A 16,371-nucleotide genomic window follows, 5' to 3' on the forward strand; every position below is an offset into this window, starting at 1 on the left:
GTACACCAATGTTCTGTTTATTTTTGTGTCTACTTTTACCGTCCTGTTCTGTATTGTTATTCTTTCACCAGATTTCACTGTGTTCTCCCCAAAAAGTTTTTTCTAGGCGCATCTCCTTTCTCTTTTTTGAGTCCACTTTGGCCCTTACTTGGTCTAAAAGCTCCTATTCAGCAAGCATACCTCATGCATTTGAAACATCACAACCAAAATTCAGATCAGTTATATACCGGTATATGTTTTTGCAGAGGGTACTTTGAGTTACTTTATATTCAATATTCTTAATTCAGAAAAACTCGTAATAAAAACAATTGTAATGTCATAAATTATCAAACTGAGATTGTCTGTATAGTTAAACTATCTCTACTGTTTTATTGTTTTGTTTTTTTTTTTGTTTTTTTTTACCAAGAAGTCTATTTGGGCTTTCTTAAATTTGCAATTGAGCTTCATAGTTTGAGAATACTGTCATAGGCCATATTAGTTTAAGTAGAAACTTCATTAAATCATAATTTTGTACATTTCACTTTCTAGTTACAAATGCTGGGCTATGACATCAGCTGGGCTGCGTTCAATATCATTGAAGTGATGAGCGCTTCAAAGTTTACATTCAAAGTAAGTATCCATTATCGGCAGAGTATTGAGGTTATCAATTTATATGGATATAATTGATCTGTTTAAAAAATAATTAAGTAGTGTTAGAATTAACATTGACTACCTGCTTTTATCACAGAGAATTGGGTACCTGGCTGCTTCTCAGTGCTTTCATGAGGGGACAGATGTGATCATGCTGACTACAAACCAGATCCGTAAGGTGAGTTTCTCATAACTGGATTAGTGTTAACTGTTTAATAAAGTTAGAGTAAATTCTTGGACAGAATCCTAAAAAAAGGTATTATGAACAATGTTCAAAAACAAACCACTGATTTCATCCAGCATATCAAACCCCAATATCTAACTGTACACCTATGAAAAATCCCAATACTTTTCAAAAACTTTTCGAAAAGTCATGGTACTGTCATGGTACTGTAGTTATGCTCTCCAGTGTGTAAGATGTTTAATATAAAAGTTATTTCATAAAACCCTATTATTAGTAGGGATGCACCGAATCCAGGATTTGTTTCGGTATTCGGCCAGGATTAAGCCTCTTTCAGCAGGATTCGGATTTTGCATATGCAAATTAGGATTCGGTTCGGTATTCAAATTAATTAGGATACAGTTCACGTTCGAAACTCCCACGCAGGATTCAGTGCATCCCTAATTATTAGTCAACATTTTTCTTCACTTCGGAATTTTTTTTTATATGTCTTTGGATAACATGTATACTGGAATAGGTTCTGTTATCTAGAAATGGCAATGTCATTTCAGAGCTTTGTGGATAAAGGGTTTAGATTTAGGTTAAAGGTTTCGTTTCCATACCTGTAATTGTTAGCACCACCAGCATGGCGTCACACACATCAAAAACAACAAGTATACAATGTCTAATTTTATAGAAATACTTAATTAAAGGTCCAAAAATACATTTCTTGTGATGATCATGCTTTTTGACAATTGTTTTAATCATGAAAAATCTGTTGTTTTTTTCTTGAGCTTAAATATTTAGCTTACTACTCTCAAGCTTTCACAGACTTGAAAGATCAAACTTAAACTGATGGTACAGAAAAAGGGGGCAAACCATATCCTAGTGGGGAAAAAATAGTCTCGGCTCATTTCAGTCCTGATCCACCATCTGTTTAAGTTTGATCTCTCAAGCTTGTGACCTTATATATAATTACATGTATTTTGTATGGTTTGGACTGAATGTGTTGCAGCTTATGGTACTCTGTTACATTTGTGTGTGGTGATTGTGATATTTAATGCTAATTGTATTACACATGTGGGCAGGCGCGATCCTGGCCCTTCCGCTGCCTGAGGCAGCAGCAGTTGCTGCCGGGTCCACCAGGGCAGCAGAGGGCCAGTGCACTAGTGCAGAGAGCCTAACTGCGCTCTCTGTGCTAGAAGAGACAAATTTCCGGTTTGAAAACCGGAAATTCGGCTCTTAAAGTACCAGGAGCGGTATTTATGCCGCCCCTGGTACCTAGTGGGGAGCTGCCGCCTGAGGCGACAGTCTCAAGTCGCCTCATTGGCGAAGCGCCCCTGCATGGGGGGGGGGCATATAATGATGTACTATAGTTTACTTGCTCACTTTTGCAGAAGGTATTGTCCTGTTCTCTCCATTTTTGTTTTTTAAGAATATTTTTATTCTTTCTATAAAGATGTGCTGTCTATATAGGTTTTGAGTTCTGAGTCCACTGTTTGTAAGGGGATTTTTTTCCCTGGGCTGATTTTCATTCACTTATAATATAGTTCTGGGACCTAACCTCTACAGGTCTGTAGTGTAACTGATTAGAAAATTTTCGACCAGTTCTTTACTAGCAGCCAGGTTGCTGTGTGCTTTTTTTTGAGGGAATAATGTGCAGCCTGACTTCTTAAACTGTCAAGTTGAGTTATTTTTTTTAAGGCTGCTGTAGCTCCAAAAATACACAGCTGTGAGAAAAATGCCCAGCATATTGGGGGATATCACCACTACATTATTTGGAAATGCATATTTTAACTGTGGTATTTCAGTACTGTGGTCTCTGCTCATAAAAGGGTTTAATGGCAAGTTATTACTGAAAATTGTGTGCATAAAATTTAATATTCAGATACCTGTAAAGTAAATAGAATATTGATAGCAAGGTATCAATGTACTCTTGTAAGTGCCATTAGTTTGCAATACATGCAGGAGCCTTGATCATTTCTGTGATGGCACACAGAGCGTTTTGTCACTAGCAAAAACATCTGCTCTATTAGCAGGTGACAAATCACTTGAAATACCTTTGCACCTGGAACAATGAGAGACAGCCAGGTCTAAACTCTGTTGGGTAAATATACATACAACTTTGTGCAGTTACCCAATTGATGTGTTTTACATGCGGCAATCCGATTTTTCCTGTTGCAAAGGTATTTCAGGCTATTTGTCACGTGCAGGTAGTGCAGATTTCAGTTACAGATCACCCTATGTGCCATCACCCTAACTAATTTTTTTTAACTTACCATTGCCTGTGTATTTTTTGTCCTGTAATACCTTTACAACTGGCCTGACTTTACAACTTTTCTTATTATAGGATCTAAGCAGCCCAAACCAGCATGATACTGGGGTTGCCCTGACTGGGTTGTCTTGTTTTGTCACCCCTGATTTGGCCAGAGATCTTGCAAATGATATTATGACATTGGTAAGTGTAAGCAGAAATATTGGAGCAACTAATGTTTTCAACACACAGTGATGTAGCTAAATTAACCCAGCCCAAAAGTCAGATCTTTATCCAGTGTCAACCTTTATATATCCAACTTTATATTTTCACCAAACGTAATCCTACACAAATGCCTAACTTACTTCTCTTAATGCATATTTCACTTACCAGTGCTTATAGAAGATAGATCCCGGGAACCATTTTAATGTGATTCTAGTGACATCTCATATCTAAATTTATTTTGTTGCAGATGTCTCACACCAAGCCTTACATTAGAAAAAAAGCTGTTTTAATCATGTACAAAGTATTTCTGAAGTACCCAGAATCACTGCGACCTGCTTTCCCACGCCTGAAAGAGAAACTGGAGGATCCTGATCCAGGTAAACACAAGTGTTAATATTTATAAAGTTTGTTTCTTAGACTGTATATATCACCAAGATCTAAGGTTCACCGTTTTTTTATTCTACTTTTCAAGGTGTACAATCTGCAGCAGTGAACGTTATCTGTGAGCTGGCACGCCGAAATCCTAAAAATTATTTATCCCTTGCCCCCTTGTTCTTCAAGCTAATGACCTCGTCTACCAACAACTGGGTCCTTATTAAAATAATTAAACTGGTAAGCATGAGAATACACACCTATCCTTGTTAACAACTTTAGCACAAAGTGTTTAATTTACACCCCATTTCTGAAGTGAGAAATGAAGTGTTATATTCCCTACAGGCTAGGTTTTTTATTTGTCAGAGAGAAATTATAATTTTGCTTTTAACCCTTTTCTGGTTAGATTGCCCACTTTTAGCTTTTACAGATTTTGGAACTGTTGTTAGTTTATTGATTTATTTGTGCCTGTTTGAAAGTATTTTTCCCTGACTGGTAATGGTTACTTAGTTATTTAGGAATGTATTTAATATTGTTTAAGAGGTAATGTCTCCACAAAATTCTCAAAACTATTAATGCTTCAAAACATACTATGAATTTGTTGACATTTTTTTAAATCATTAATGAATGTCTTCTAATGCACTGTAAACCACTATTCCTTATCTCAGAGCATACAAAGGCTCCATTGGAAAGACACCAGTGTCCAACATCGTTTATCAACATTGGTCAAGCAATAAGCTACAGTGTTAAAATATAAGTGTTGATAATGAAAATTTGACCTATAGCTGCTCAATGCCTTTGTGAAATGCTTGTTCTCTGAGTAGTGTTTATTTGTTGACCCTATTATTTAAGATTTTTCTTTTTTTATTGCTTAGTTTGGCGCACTAACTCCTTTGGAGCCTAGACTTGGGAAGAAATTGATTGAGCCTTTAACTAATTTGATACACAGGTAAGATTGTTTAAGAAAATGTTAAGCAATTCTATTTATTTTGATTACATTGTAGATTTTTAGAATAATTTAAGGTGATAATCAAGATTTAGGATATTCAGATTTTGGTGTGAATGAAATGTTTTAGTGTGATAATCTGCAGTTGCATATCTGTGGTGAAAAAGACAGAAATAGCGAATGTCTTATTCTCTTGATATATACATGACTCTAATCTGAATTATGTGCAAAGAAGGTTGCGTGTGACACTAGAGGTGTTAGTTATCAACAATCAGTCAGACCCAACTTCTTTTTGCGATTTAAGTAAAATCTTTTGCAAAGTTTTGCAATTTTGCATGACCTATTGAAAAAAATATGGAACATACAAACTAAATATGGTGCCATATGGGATGCAGTTGGCTATTGGGGCCAATAGAAGAGAGAATCTCTCTCTATGCAGACGATCTGCTAGTATACTTAGCAGATGCAGGACCATCACTTAACACTCTAGCCACTATTATAAAGCATTTTGGGAAACTTTCAGGACTCCAGGTCAGTTGGGACAAATCAGCCCTAATACGCATAGACCGACCTCTCTTCCTATAGTTACATAGTTACATGGTTAAATTGGGTTGAAAAAAGACAAAGTCCATCAAGTTCAACCCCTCCAAATGAAAACCCAGCATCCATACACACTCCCCTCCCTAATTTCACATAAATTCTATATACCCATACCTATACTAACTATAGAGCTTAGTATCACCATAGCCATTGATATTATGTTTGTCTAAAAAATCATCCAATCCATTTTTAAAGGCATTAACTGAATCAGCCATTACAATATCACCCGGCAGTGCATTCCACAACCTCACTGTCCTGACTGTGAAGAACCCCCTACATTGCTTCAAATGAAAGTTCTTTTTTTGTAGTCTAAAGGGGTGGCCTCTGGTACGGTGATCCACTTTATGGGTAAAAAGGTCCCCTTCCATTTGTCTATAATGTCCTCTTAATGTACTTGTAAATTGTAATCATGTCCCCTCGCAAGCGCCTTTTTTCAACCCCAACCTTGAAAACAACCCCAACCTTGACAGTCTACCCTCATAATTAAAGTCTTCCATCCCTCTAACCAATTTAGTTGCACATCTCTGCACTCTCTCCAGCTCATTTATATTCCTCTTAAGGACTGGAGTCCAAAACTGCACTGCATACTCCACATGAGGCCTCACCAGAGAACTATAAAGAGGCATAATTATGTTTTCATCCCTTGAGTTAATGCCCTTTTTTATGCAAGACAGAACTTTATTTGCTTTAGTAGCCACAGAATGACACTGCCCAGAATTAGACAACTTGTTATCTACAAAAACCCCTAGATCCTTCTCATTTAAGGAAACTCCCAACACGCTGCCATTTAGTGTATAACTTGCATTTATATTATTTTTGCCAAAGTGCATAACCTTGCATTTATCAACATTGAACCTCATTTTCCAGTTGCTGCCCAGTTCTCCAACTTAGACAAATCACTCTGCAAAGTGACCGCATCCTGCATGGAACCTATAGTTCTGCACAATTTATTATCATCCTGCCCTATCGCATAATACCCCCTTAATGGCAGTAGAGGAATTCAAGTATCTTGGAATAAACATCCACCCAGACATACATACCTTTATGCCGCGTAACCTAGAACCAGTTGTATCCTCTATGACAGGGATCCCCAACTTTTGAACCCGTGAGCAAAATTCAGAAGTATAAGGCGTTGGGGAGCAACACTAGCATGAAGAATGTTCTTGGGGTGCCAAATAAGTGCTGTAATTGCCCATTTGTTAGCCCCTATGTGGATTGTCAACCTACTTTGAGGCTCTGTTTGGCAGTGCACCTGGTTTTTATACAACCAAAACTTGCCTCCAAGCCTGGAATTCAAAAATAAGCTCCTGCTTTGAGGCCACTGGGAGCAACATCCAAGTGGTTGGAGAGCAACATGTTGCTCACGAGCTACTGGTTGGGGACCACTGCTCTATGAAAACGACCCTTCTAGTATGGTCCAAACTCCCTCTAACACTCTGGGGGGGGAAAATTAACATCTTCAAGATGATTTACTTGCCATGATTTCTGTATATCCCATAATTCAGTAGTCCATATTCCTAAAAGCTTTTTTAAAGTAGTCAACCAGACTCTGACACAATTTATATGGGGAAGAAAGACACATAGACTAGCCTGGCTTAAAGGAGAAGGAAAGCTACGGAGGCATTTTATTGCCAATAGATTAGCTGCAATAGTGCAAGCTAGAATGCTATATTTATTCTGTAGAATGTTTTACCATACCTGAGTAAAAAGCTCTAGAAACTCTGTTTGTTTAGAATAGGAGCTGCAGTATTAATGTGGTGTGACATCACTTTCTGCCTGAGTCTCTCCCTGTTCTGGGCTCAGAATACATTAGAGAAGGGAGGGGTGGGGGGAGAGGAGCAAACTGAGCATGCTCTTGCCCAGGGCAATAAAGTTTAAGCTGAAGGCAGGAAGCCTGATACAGAAGCCCATGTGTACACAATAGAAGGAAAGAAATGCAGTGTTTCTTTTGACAGGGGACTCAGAGCAACATTACTTTGGGGGTTTACTGGTATATTTAGATGGACCTTTCTGATAAGGCTACTTAGTTTTAACCTTTCCTTCTCCTTTAAGCTAACCCAAAAAACTTCCAGCTATTATGACAACTCCAAGAAAGGCCTGGAACCTAGCACTTAAACTATACCCGTAACAGTCTTCTACCTTAACACCTAATATACCATTTTGGGTAAACTCTCCTTCCACATTTCTATAAATCTATCACATTTTAGATACTTCCAACTCAGGCAGATTTTCCAGGCTCAATTTGGTGGAGTGGACATACAAACCTCTCAACCCCAGTTTGAAACAATATTGAGGTCCTCTGATTTGACTGGACTAATTTATCCCGTATAGAGTAGAGGAAGTAATAGTTTGTCTGTTGCCTCATCCCAGTACTCTTCAGTGAGGCCTGTGGCATCAATTAACCATTTTTGATATGCTGTCTGAAAGGGTCGAGAGGGTTGTTTGTAATAAGACTTTACACAGTGTTGATGTTGGCTTCACCAGTTCTATCTTACCCCTGTGCAAGTAAAATCCATTGGACACAACCCTAGCGCAAGGTGTCATAGGTGTGGGACTGAAGGAGCTAACTTTTTACACATGGCCTGCTCCTGCCCGCCAATTTCTGTACTGAAGTGATGAATATCTTAGCAGACAAACTAGACTTTCCTAATTTGCTAACTCCACAGAGGTGCATAATGGGAGTGCAATGAAATCATAAATACTAATCATACAAGAACCAGATACACTCCTATACTATGCTAAGAAAACAATTGCGCTGTTGTGGATGGGCCCGAAACTCCCCACAATACAGAACTGGATCACACTGAAACCAGATCTACCACTCTACCACTCATTAAACTCACCTTATTAGCCAAGGGCTCGTATAAAAGATTTGAAAAGATCTGGAGTCCATGTTGGGAAGCAGGGCTAGTGGGCCAAGGTTCCCTAGCGTGAACTAGAAAAATCATAACGCATATTTTTAAACCCAGAGACCCTATACAGACTACGGTATAGTTTACTCCACCCAAGGAGACTTGGGGAAGTGAAAAATCCCCCCTAAGTGAATGGATACTGGTATAATGATCAAAAAGATGGGTGTATCAGCTAAAATAGTAAATGTAACGTTATCTAAAGAAATCTGATTTAACTACTTTGTTACCAAAAATCCATTGATCTAATGGCATGTGTTTTTTTTTTTTATTTTATGTTGTGTGTTATAAAACAATAAAAAAATTATACCTTTAAAAAAAAAAATTATGCCACATAAAATGTCAGGATGTTATAAAAGTCAATTGTAAGTGTATCTTCAGATTTCAAACTAATTTCAAAATGTCTGTTTCTGCGATTTGCCAACATATGCAACTAGTCATGATAAGTTTTTACCCTCTGATTACGGTTCACTTTTACGTGATTTTTGATAAGTGCACCCTAAGTTGCTTTTGATTGTTTATAGAATCAATTCAAATGTCTGAAAAATGTTTTATCAACTTATATAATGCACGTAATCAATGAAAAGATATTTTTTAAATTGATATAAGACTCCTTGAAACCCTGTATTATATGAAGAAGTGCACCCTATATTTTAAAATGTAGAAGTCCTCTTAGAGCAGTACCAAGCTTGAAGTTTGTAATGGCATGAACTCCGGTCATTTATCAAAATCTGAAAATTTCTCACTATCTTGTCAAAACCACTCCAACCATATTCTCGCTGACCTTTTTACTGTTTTTATCAATACATTTTCATGTAAAAATCAGGTGCAGGAAAAGACTCGATAAAATCTTTAAGAAAATACGAATTGTAAGAATGTAAAAATTTTCAAAAAGACCTGAAAACCACAAAATGTTTGGATTATTGTACAAAACCCAGAGCAGATCAGTATATCTTTAAATTGCAAAACCGGACATCTGTCACTTACTTCTACATGATCACGGCAGTATTGAGATGCTGTACTTTTTTACTTGGACTTTTAACACCATCTGAGTTAAATAAATCGCTAAAAAATGTTTTTATAGATATGTGGATTTTATATATCTTAAGCACCGAGGAGATATTTTACTATATTAAATTCTGACATTTTTTACTGTCACCGTTTTTTTACTGTCACCGTCTCATAAACAAAAGTTTCTTGTCTTATTGTATTTTGCTAACCAGCTGTTTGTCTTTTACAGCACATCTGCAATGTCCCTCTTGTACGAATGTGTGAACACTGTTATAGCAGGTATATTTGGCTGACATTTTCCTTAATCAAAAGAGTCAACCCTTAAATTATTTATTATTCTACTTCATAAATAAAAAATACCAATCTATTAAATTAGTTTTTTGTTGCCCAGCGAAAATAATATTCTGTCCTTTTTGGAGCACTCCTTTGCACAGGACAATAAGTAAAGATGGATGGCAACAACTATTTCTGCTTTTTCCAGAAATGACACATCCATCCTTTTCCAATCAGTGGGGTATTAATAGATTTCATGACAAGTCCAAAAGCTGGGGATAATGAAATGCAAAAAATCAGTGGTACCAATGGGATGGCTGGAGTGCATAAAATACCCTAGATAAGGGGTCCACAACCGTTTATTTACCCATGAGCCATAATCAAATGTAAAAAAAGTGTTGCGGAGCAGTACACACATTAAAAAGGTGTCTTGGCGGTTGCCAAAAAAGGACTGTGATTTTCTATATGGTAGCCCTGTGTGGACTGGCAGCCTTTGTTTTCCCATTGCTTATTTTACCTGGTCTTTTTTAGCTTTATCAATATCATTGTCAACTGAATAGCCCTAGGTTTTAGGCTGTTGCATTCATCCCAAAAATTCAAGTAGTTATAATAGTAAAAATTAGGTTAATGGTACAAAAGAGGAGCAACACTTAACGAGCAGCTGTAACTCTATTCACTGAGAGAGCCTACTATAAGAGACCCTTTGGAGAGGCTGTAACTTAGTATATGTAATTTCTAAAATTTCCATTGAGGCTTGTGACTCCACAAATACACCCCCCCCCAGTCAGCATGTAGCCCTTTCTAACTTTCTATAGAGAGGCAATGAATGTTGAATATTCTAGCTGTCGTTTAGCTCCATGTCTCCATGCTATTATGAAACTTGTGCCCTGTCGGGATGGAAGTGCTGATAGTTGTTTCTATCTGCCACATCCTGACAGCTGAAAACAAGTATTCATCAATTCATCTTGGAATAAAATATTGTTTACATTTTCATACTACTGAGATTTCAGCTTCAGAAAGCACCTATACCTAAATGAGGTGATTAGTAATGTTCAGCTTTTTTAATGTTAAAACATCTGGGTACCCATTGTATGGAAATAGTGTTAATTGGGAAAGAATACTAATTTTTATTTGTTGAGCAACCCTGCTGCCCTTTCATTTGTTTTGTTCAGGTTTCTTAATTGTCTTTCTTAAGTATGAACAGATCTGTTAAAAGACTCATTAAAGTGTGCTAGCGTAGCCCCTAGCAGAATACTGGGTATAGTGTCTTTGCTTTTATTAGTTTTGTGCATGTCCTCCTATAACAAGATCCTTGTCATTTCCATTTATCAGAATAGTCTAGTTGCCCATCTCGGTGCAGCCATAATTGCCAGATTTGCACTCAAGATATGTTGAAAGAAGTACCGAGTTAACCATTCAAGGGCAGACATATTTATACCTGCTTTGTTTAATTGAAGTTACTGCTAAGTAAGTTCTTATTGTTTAAATGTTTGTTCTTATGTCCGCAGTTTTGATATCACTTTCTTCAGGAATGCCAAACCACAGTGCCAGTATACAGGTACCTCATGTATTTTCCTGTTGCTGTCTGCTTTGCATCTTAAGGTGGTTAAGGGCTATGCCTTAAAAGTTTATTCCATTTTCTGTATTCATTCTTGCAGCTCTGTGTGCAGAAGTTAAGAATTCTAATAGAAGATTCAGACCAGAATTGTGAGTACCATATATTATTTAAATCTCCTGTTACACCAGCTTAGCATTTACAAGCATTTACACTTACTACTTGAGATTCAGGGAGATTTTCTCTTCTTCTTGGCGACAATCTCCCCGAACTGCCTCTGCGTGTCTTCCCATCCGCTATAATGAACAGTTGCCTTCGCTAAAGCACACGAGGCACTGCGTTTTCCGTAGTCATCCGAAGTTGCCTCATGAGGTAACTTCGGGGGACTTCGGAAAACGAAGCGCCGCGTGTGCTTTATCGCAGGCTACTTTTCATTATAGCGGATGGGAAGACACGCAGAGGCAGTTCGGTGAGATAGTCACAAGCAGCCTGTAGGAATATCTACTTTCAGCTCTTTTTTACATCTTTAATTAGATTTACACATGCTTTTCTGATTTAAACACATTCATATCTTTTTTGCCGTGCTATACCCTAACACAGCAGATCCCTTCCAATGAGATGTAATGCATTGTGTGTATTATGATTCTACCCCAGCCCTAAAATGTAATTCCTTTGCTTATTTTTAACTCCCAAGACCTCAGCTCAATTACAATTACAAGTCTCTTTAAAACCACTGAATTTTTGAGGTCCTCTGCTCAAAAATTGATTAATTTGTTTTATAATGAAAGAAATGTAGTTCTATGCAACTTCCCAAAATACATTAAAACATTTCAGTGATTTCAATGTAATGTAAATGTAATTGCTATAGAAAGCAGCATCTGCCTATCCCTTTCTGTTCTGACTCTTAGCAGGAGTCTCTTCTCCAGGTCTCTTAATCACCTGGCTTGCAACAATTTTACAGTAGTACAGAGTATGTAAACAATAGACATATATTGATTGTAATAGCAATTCAGTTATAAATAATTTTTAGACCACTGACAGTTTGCGCTTAGTGTATATTGAGTGTTGCTAAGAATTACAGTTTTAGGTGGAGAGTAGAGGCAAATTATTTTGGGAAACATAGTAGCACAGTGGGCTGAGGCTCTGTTCTAGCTATCTTCAATGAGTTTCAATGAGTTTGCATGTTCTCCTCATGCTTGTGTGGGTTTCTTCCTGGTACTCTTGTTTTCCACCATTCTTCAAACATATACGAAGTTAATTTTTTACTGATATAATTTGCTGTAGTGCGTTAGAATGAGATAGGGACTTTGAATGTAAGCCCCACTGCTACAGGGACTTGTGTGAATGATGTACAATCCCTGTAAACGTCTGCAGAATATGTTGTCTCTACCTTTATATAAATAAAGAAGATTAAAAAAAAATCCAGAACATAACGAACTTTAAGCTGACTACTTTTTAGTAAGCTCGTTGAGATATGTTATACAGGCAACGAGTATAATATGTAGACCATGTGGTTTGTCTCATAGAAAACCCTGAAATCTGTATAGCTCACTACTGTCAGCTGGAGTTGTGGTTTAATATCATGAAAAATAAATTATTGTAAATTGCTGTTTGGATAAGTATTGTTCTTCTTTATGACAAACTCGATTGTTAGACGGCACTTCTGGAAAAAGACTTTATTGTAACAGACGGCACTTCTGGAAAAAGACTTCATTGTAACAGACTGCTGGTAGAACACATAATGCGTTTCGGGCTTGAAGCCTTTGATTAAGGGAGGTAATCCCGAAACGTGTTGGGTGTCTACCAGCAGTCTGCTACAATAAAGCCTTTTTCCAGAAGTGCCGTCTAACAATCGAGTTTGTCATGGTGATACAGTGGGGACACTGAGGACTGAACGCCTGTTTAAAGGCGTTAAGGTGAGCTGGAGCGTTCTCTTACAGTTTATGCTTGTTCTTCTATAGAAACATAAATTCCTGATTCCGACTTGTAAATCATAATCTATATCATGATTTTTAAAGCAAACATTGTCACAGTATAGGCAACATTTAAAGGTCTGTATGACAGTAGAATACATGTGCTGTTTTCCTATCCGTTTCAATTGAATGGTGTCCATATAGGCATAGCTAGGAGGTAGGCTTTAAAGAACCAATGGTAGCAAATTGAATAGTTAATTAATAATAGTTACTAATATATTAATTATAAGGTGCTTATGACTATAATTAATTGGTATCTTCTTTCCATAGTGAAATACCTTGGCTTATTAGCCATGTCAAAAATCCTAAAAACTCATCCCAAGTCGGTGCAGTCCCACAAAGACCTTATCTTACAATGTCTGGATGACAAGGATGAGTCAATTAGACTTCGAGCACTTGATCTTCTTTATGGAATGGTACGTGACTGGGTTAAGCGCACTTAGCCATAAATTAATCTCATAGTTCCAGTACAGCAACATTTAGCTAATCCATTGATGCTTTTCAACTTATGATACACTGTATAGCATGCTGTTTTATCCTATCTGTGGGCTTGTTTGGGGGTTTCTATACATTACTGAATAAATTTCCCTGTTTGTTCTGTTTAGCTCAATTAATAAAAAAAGAGTTTTAAGGTAGTGGCACACTGGGCGATTAGTTTTCCGACTTCGAAAATTGAATCGTCGCGTGTGCTTTAGCGCAGGCGATTTTTCATTTTAGCCAGCGCAAGAGAGGGAGAGGGAAGGCGTTGGGGAAATTGGTCGCCGCAAAGACGAGGTGATTAGTCCCCAGGCAACTAAATCTCCCCGAATCACCCCGTGTGCCCCTACCCTAAATGTGTAAAACAATATGCAAATAGTATATTCAACCCATGTCCTATTTATTGCACTCATGTTAAAAAGGGGCGGTGATTATTCTGCTCCTTTTATGCGGAGTAAATATCTATTTAAACTTTTATTTTGGACTATACTGAGCTCTTTCATGAAGTGGCCATCAAGTGTTTGTTTTATATTTTCTCTTGAATGCATTTTATATAATAGTTTATTTTGTGTTGACCATGAATCTTACTCGTTTTCTTCTCAAAACTGTTTTGCCTTATTTTATATAAAGAGACATATCTATGTGTGACTTTATCTTTGCAACATCCTGTGTATAGGTATCTAAGAAAAATCTCATGGAGATTGTCAAGAAGTTGATGATCCATGTAGACAAAGCAGAGGGTACTGCATACAGAGATGAGCTTCTCACCAAAATTATTGACATCTGCAGCCAGTCAAACTACCAGTATATCACCAACTTTGAATGGTCAGTTCATCTTTCCTTCTATTTATACCGGGATAATGCTTTACAACCTGTTATTTGGCCGTGAGGAACTAAAAATGAGTATGTTTTTAAAAAAATGTTATTTCAATACGTTTTTTAGTAAATACTTCACATTCTTTGTTCGTTTTGCTTTAAAGTCCCACTACTATCATGAAAGTATTGGTACTTTTCTTGGTCATTATAATTGAAATCAGAGGATCCTAAATGTTAGGCACACCTCAGTGATTATAATCACTTACTTGAGGCTATGCTCCTGTAAACTGCACCGGCCCAGGATATTTGTGAGTGAGCTCAACAAAGCAATTGTCTTCTGCTTCTTCAGTGCCCCCAGTCCAGTGCAGCAGAGTTAAAAAAACAAAAAAAAAAAAACCTTTTGCACACTGAAGGTTAGAGAATGTTTTATATGCAAAATTAGTTTATTTCTTGGGAGCATGTGTTATTTGTACCATGCATGAACCATGCAAAATGTAATTTGATAAAACATGCATGCACCAATTATTGTGCAAAACTGTGTATTTGATCTGTATGTATGTGATAATCAATAGTCTCAACAACACAAACTAATTAGTAAAAGATTGCATCTGATGTTATGAACAATTATGAATAATTGCTTGTACGCAATTTTGCAGGTATATAAGCATTCTAGTGGAGCTTACTCGATTGGAGGGAACACGTCATGGTCATCTGATAGCTGCCCAGATGCTGGATGTTGCAATTCGAGTAAAGGCCATCCGTAATTTTGCAGTTTCTCAAATGGCTACACTGCTAGACAATGCCCACCTTTTAGCTAGTAACACTCAGCGCAATGGCATTTGTGAGGTCTTGTATGCAGCAGCTTGGATTTGTGGAGAGTTCTCAGAGTAAGTGTACAGTCCACTTAAGTTTTTCTGTGGTGAACACCAATCTCACATTTAGATAAATATGCCCTTTACAGCATGATTTTGATACTGTTCATAAAACAATGAGATATGTGGTAAGGTGCCTTGCACTTTGCATTTTTGCTAGTAACAAGACTCAAGGAAACTATAGTCTGCCTGGGTTAATTCACACATGTAGACATTTGCATCTACCCTCTTTAATATATATATAATAATTACTTTCAACTGCTAAATAAGTAGCACTAAGTAGAGATTCTGATTTTGTCAATAAATTGAATTTAATATAATTTAATCGGGAGATTAGACCTTCAGTAGCAGTGCCTTGGAAATGAAAATGTCTTGTTCTGGCAACCCCTGGTTGAGTCAAGTAGAGTAGCTGCTGCGAATATAGCCAAATGTCCAAAGTTATATAAATCGTTTTATTTTGGTGACTGTCGTTAACCACTTGATGTGAGGCTCTTTTTCATAACATTGTTATATGATGCCATCCTATGAAATATGGTTGATCAGGTATTACCAATGTGTCTTGCTGTAGAGCTACTCGTAGAATCATTTTTAGAGATGCCATTTACCTTTTTTAAATAAACTTTTAATCATGATTTTAATTGCTGTCACATTTTAGATCTGATCTTTTGATTATGTATCCTTTGTATTGAAAAGGAAATGTTCTTACTGATGTACTTAAACTAACTCCTATTCTTCCTTTCTTTCCAGACATCTCTTGGAGCCAAATCAGACTTTAGAAGCTATGTTAAGGCCGAAGGTGACAACCCTCCCAGGACACATCCAAGCTGTGTATGTTCAGAATGTGGTTAAACTTTACTCCTGCATACTTCAAAACAAAGAACAGGAAGGAGACAAAGAAGCTGCACAAGAAATCACCCAACTCATGATTGACCGACTGCCCCAGTTTGTACAAAATGCTGATCTGGAAGTTCAAGAGAGGGTAATTTCTGATATTGATTTTAAGAACTAGAGAACAACAGAGTGCTGAGTATTTTGCTCTTATTTTTTTTGTAGATGAATTGCAGAAGTTTTGCTCCTGTTCATTATTTATTATGGGCTCAGTGCGTTGTCTGCAACAGGGTGCCCTGTTATTACTACCTACTAGAAAAAGGTGGTGATTATCTCACTCCATTCTCTTCCTTTGTCTGTTGCATTCCCATTGTTCGCCTTCAATGCAGTGTTCAGGAAACGGCACCATACACCTGTTTTTTTACACCTTCTAGTTTTAGAAATAAACCTGTACCCTGCCAACCTTTCAC

At 37.2% G+C, this 16,371-nt stretch overlaps 1 protein-coding gene across 1 annotated transcript in view; it reads left to right on the forward strand.

The window, feature by feature from the left end:
* The window catches only part of ap3d1.S (adaptor related protein complex 3 subunit delta 1 S homeolog), an 80,413-nt gene that overhangs the window by 24,893 nt on the left and 39,149 nt on the right, over positions 1-16,371 (forward strand). Inside the window, exons 3-15 of the mRNA XM_018243643.2 lie at positions 529-609; positions 728-808; positions 3,141-3,248; positions 3,517-3,646; positions 3,742-3,881; positions 4,517-4,590; positions 9,337-9,386; positions 10,889-10,938; positions 11,039-11,087; positions 13,179-13,324; positions 14,062-14,210; positions 14,858-15,088; positions 15,821-16,052. Coding sequence (XP_018099132.1) covers positions 529-609; positions 728-808; positions 3,141-3,248; positions 3,517-3,646; positions 3,742-3,881; positions 4,517-4,590; positions 9,337-9,386; positions 10,889-10,938; positions 11,039-11,087; positions 13,179-13,324; positions 14,062-14,210; positions 14,858-15,088; positions 15,821-16,052 — 1,521 coding nt within the window. The remainder of the gene's footprint in view (positions 1-528; positions 610-727; positions 809-3,140; positions 3,249-3,516; positions 3,647-3,741; positions 3,882-4,516; positions 4,591-9,336; positions 9,387-10,888; positions 10,939-11,038; positions 11,088-13,178; positions 13,325-14,061; positions 14,211-14,857; positions 15,089-15,820; positions 16,053-16,371) is intronic.

This window comes from Xenopus laevis, chromosome 1S (assembly GCF_017654675.1).
Source record: "Xenopus laevis strain J_2021 chromosome 1S, Xenopus_laevis_v10.1, whole genome shotgun sequence".
NCBI classification, from domain to species: Eukaryota; Metazoa; Chordata; class Amphibia; order Anura; family Pipidae; genus Xenopus; species Xenopus laevis.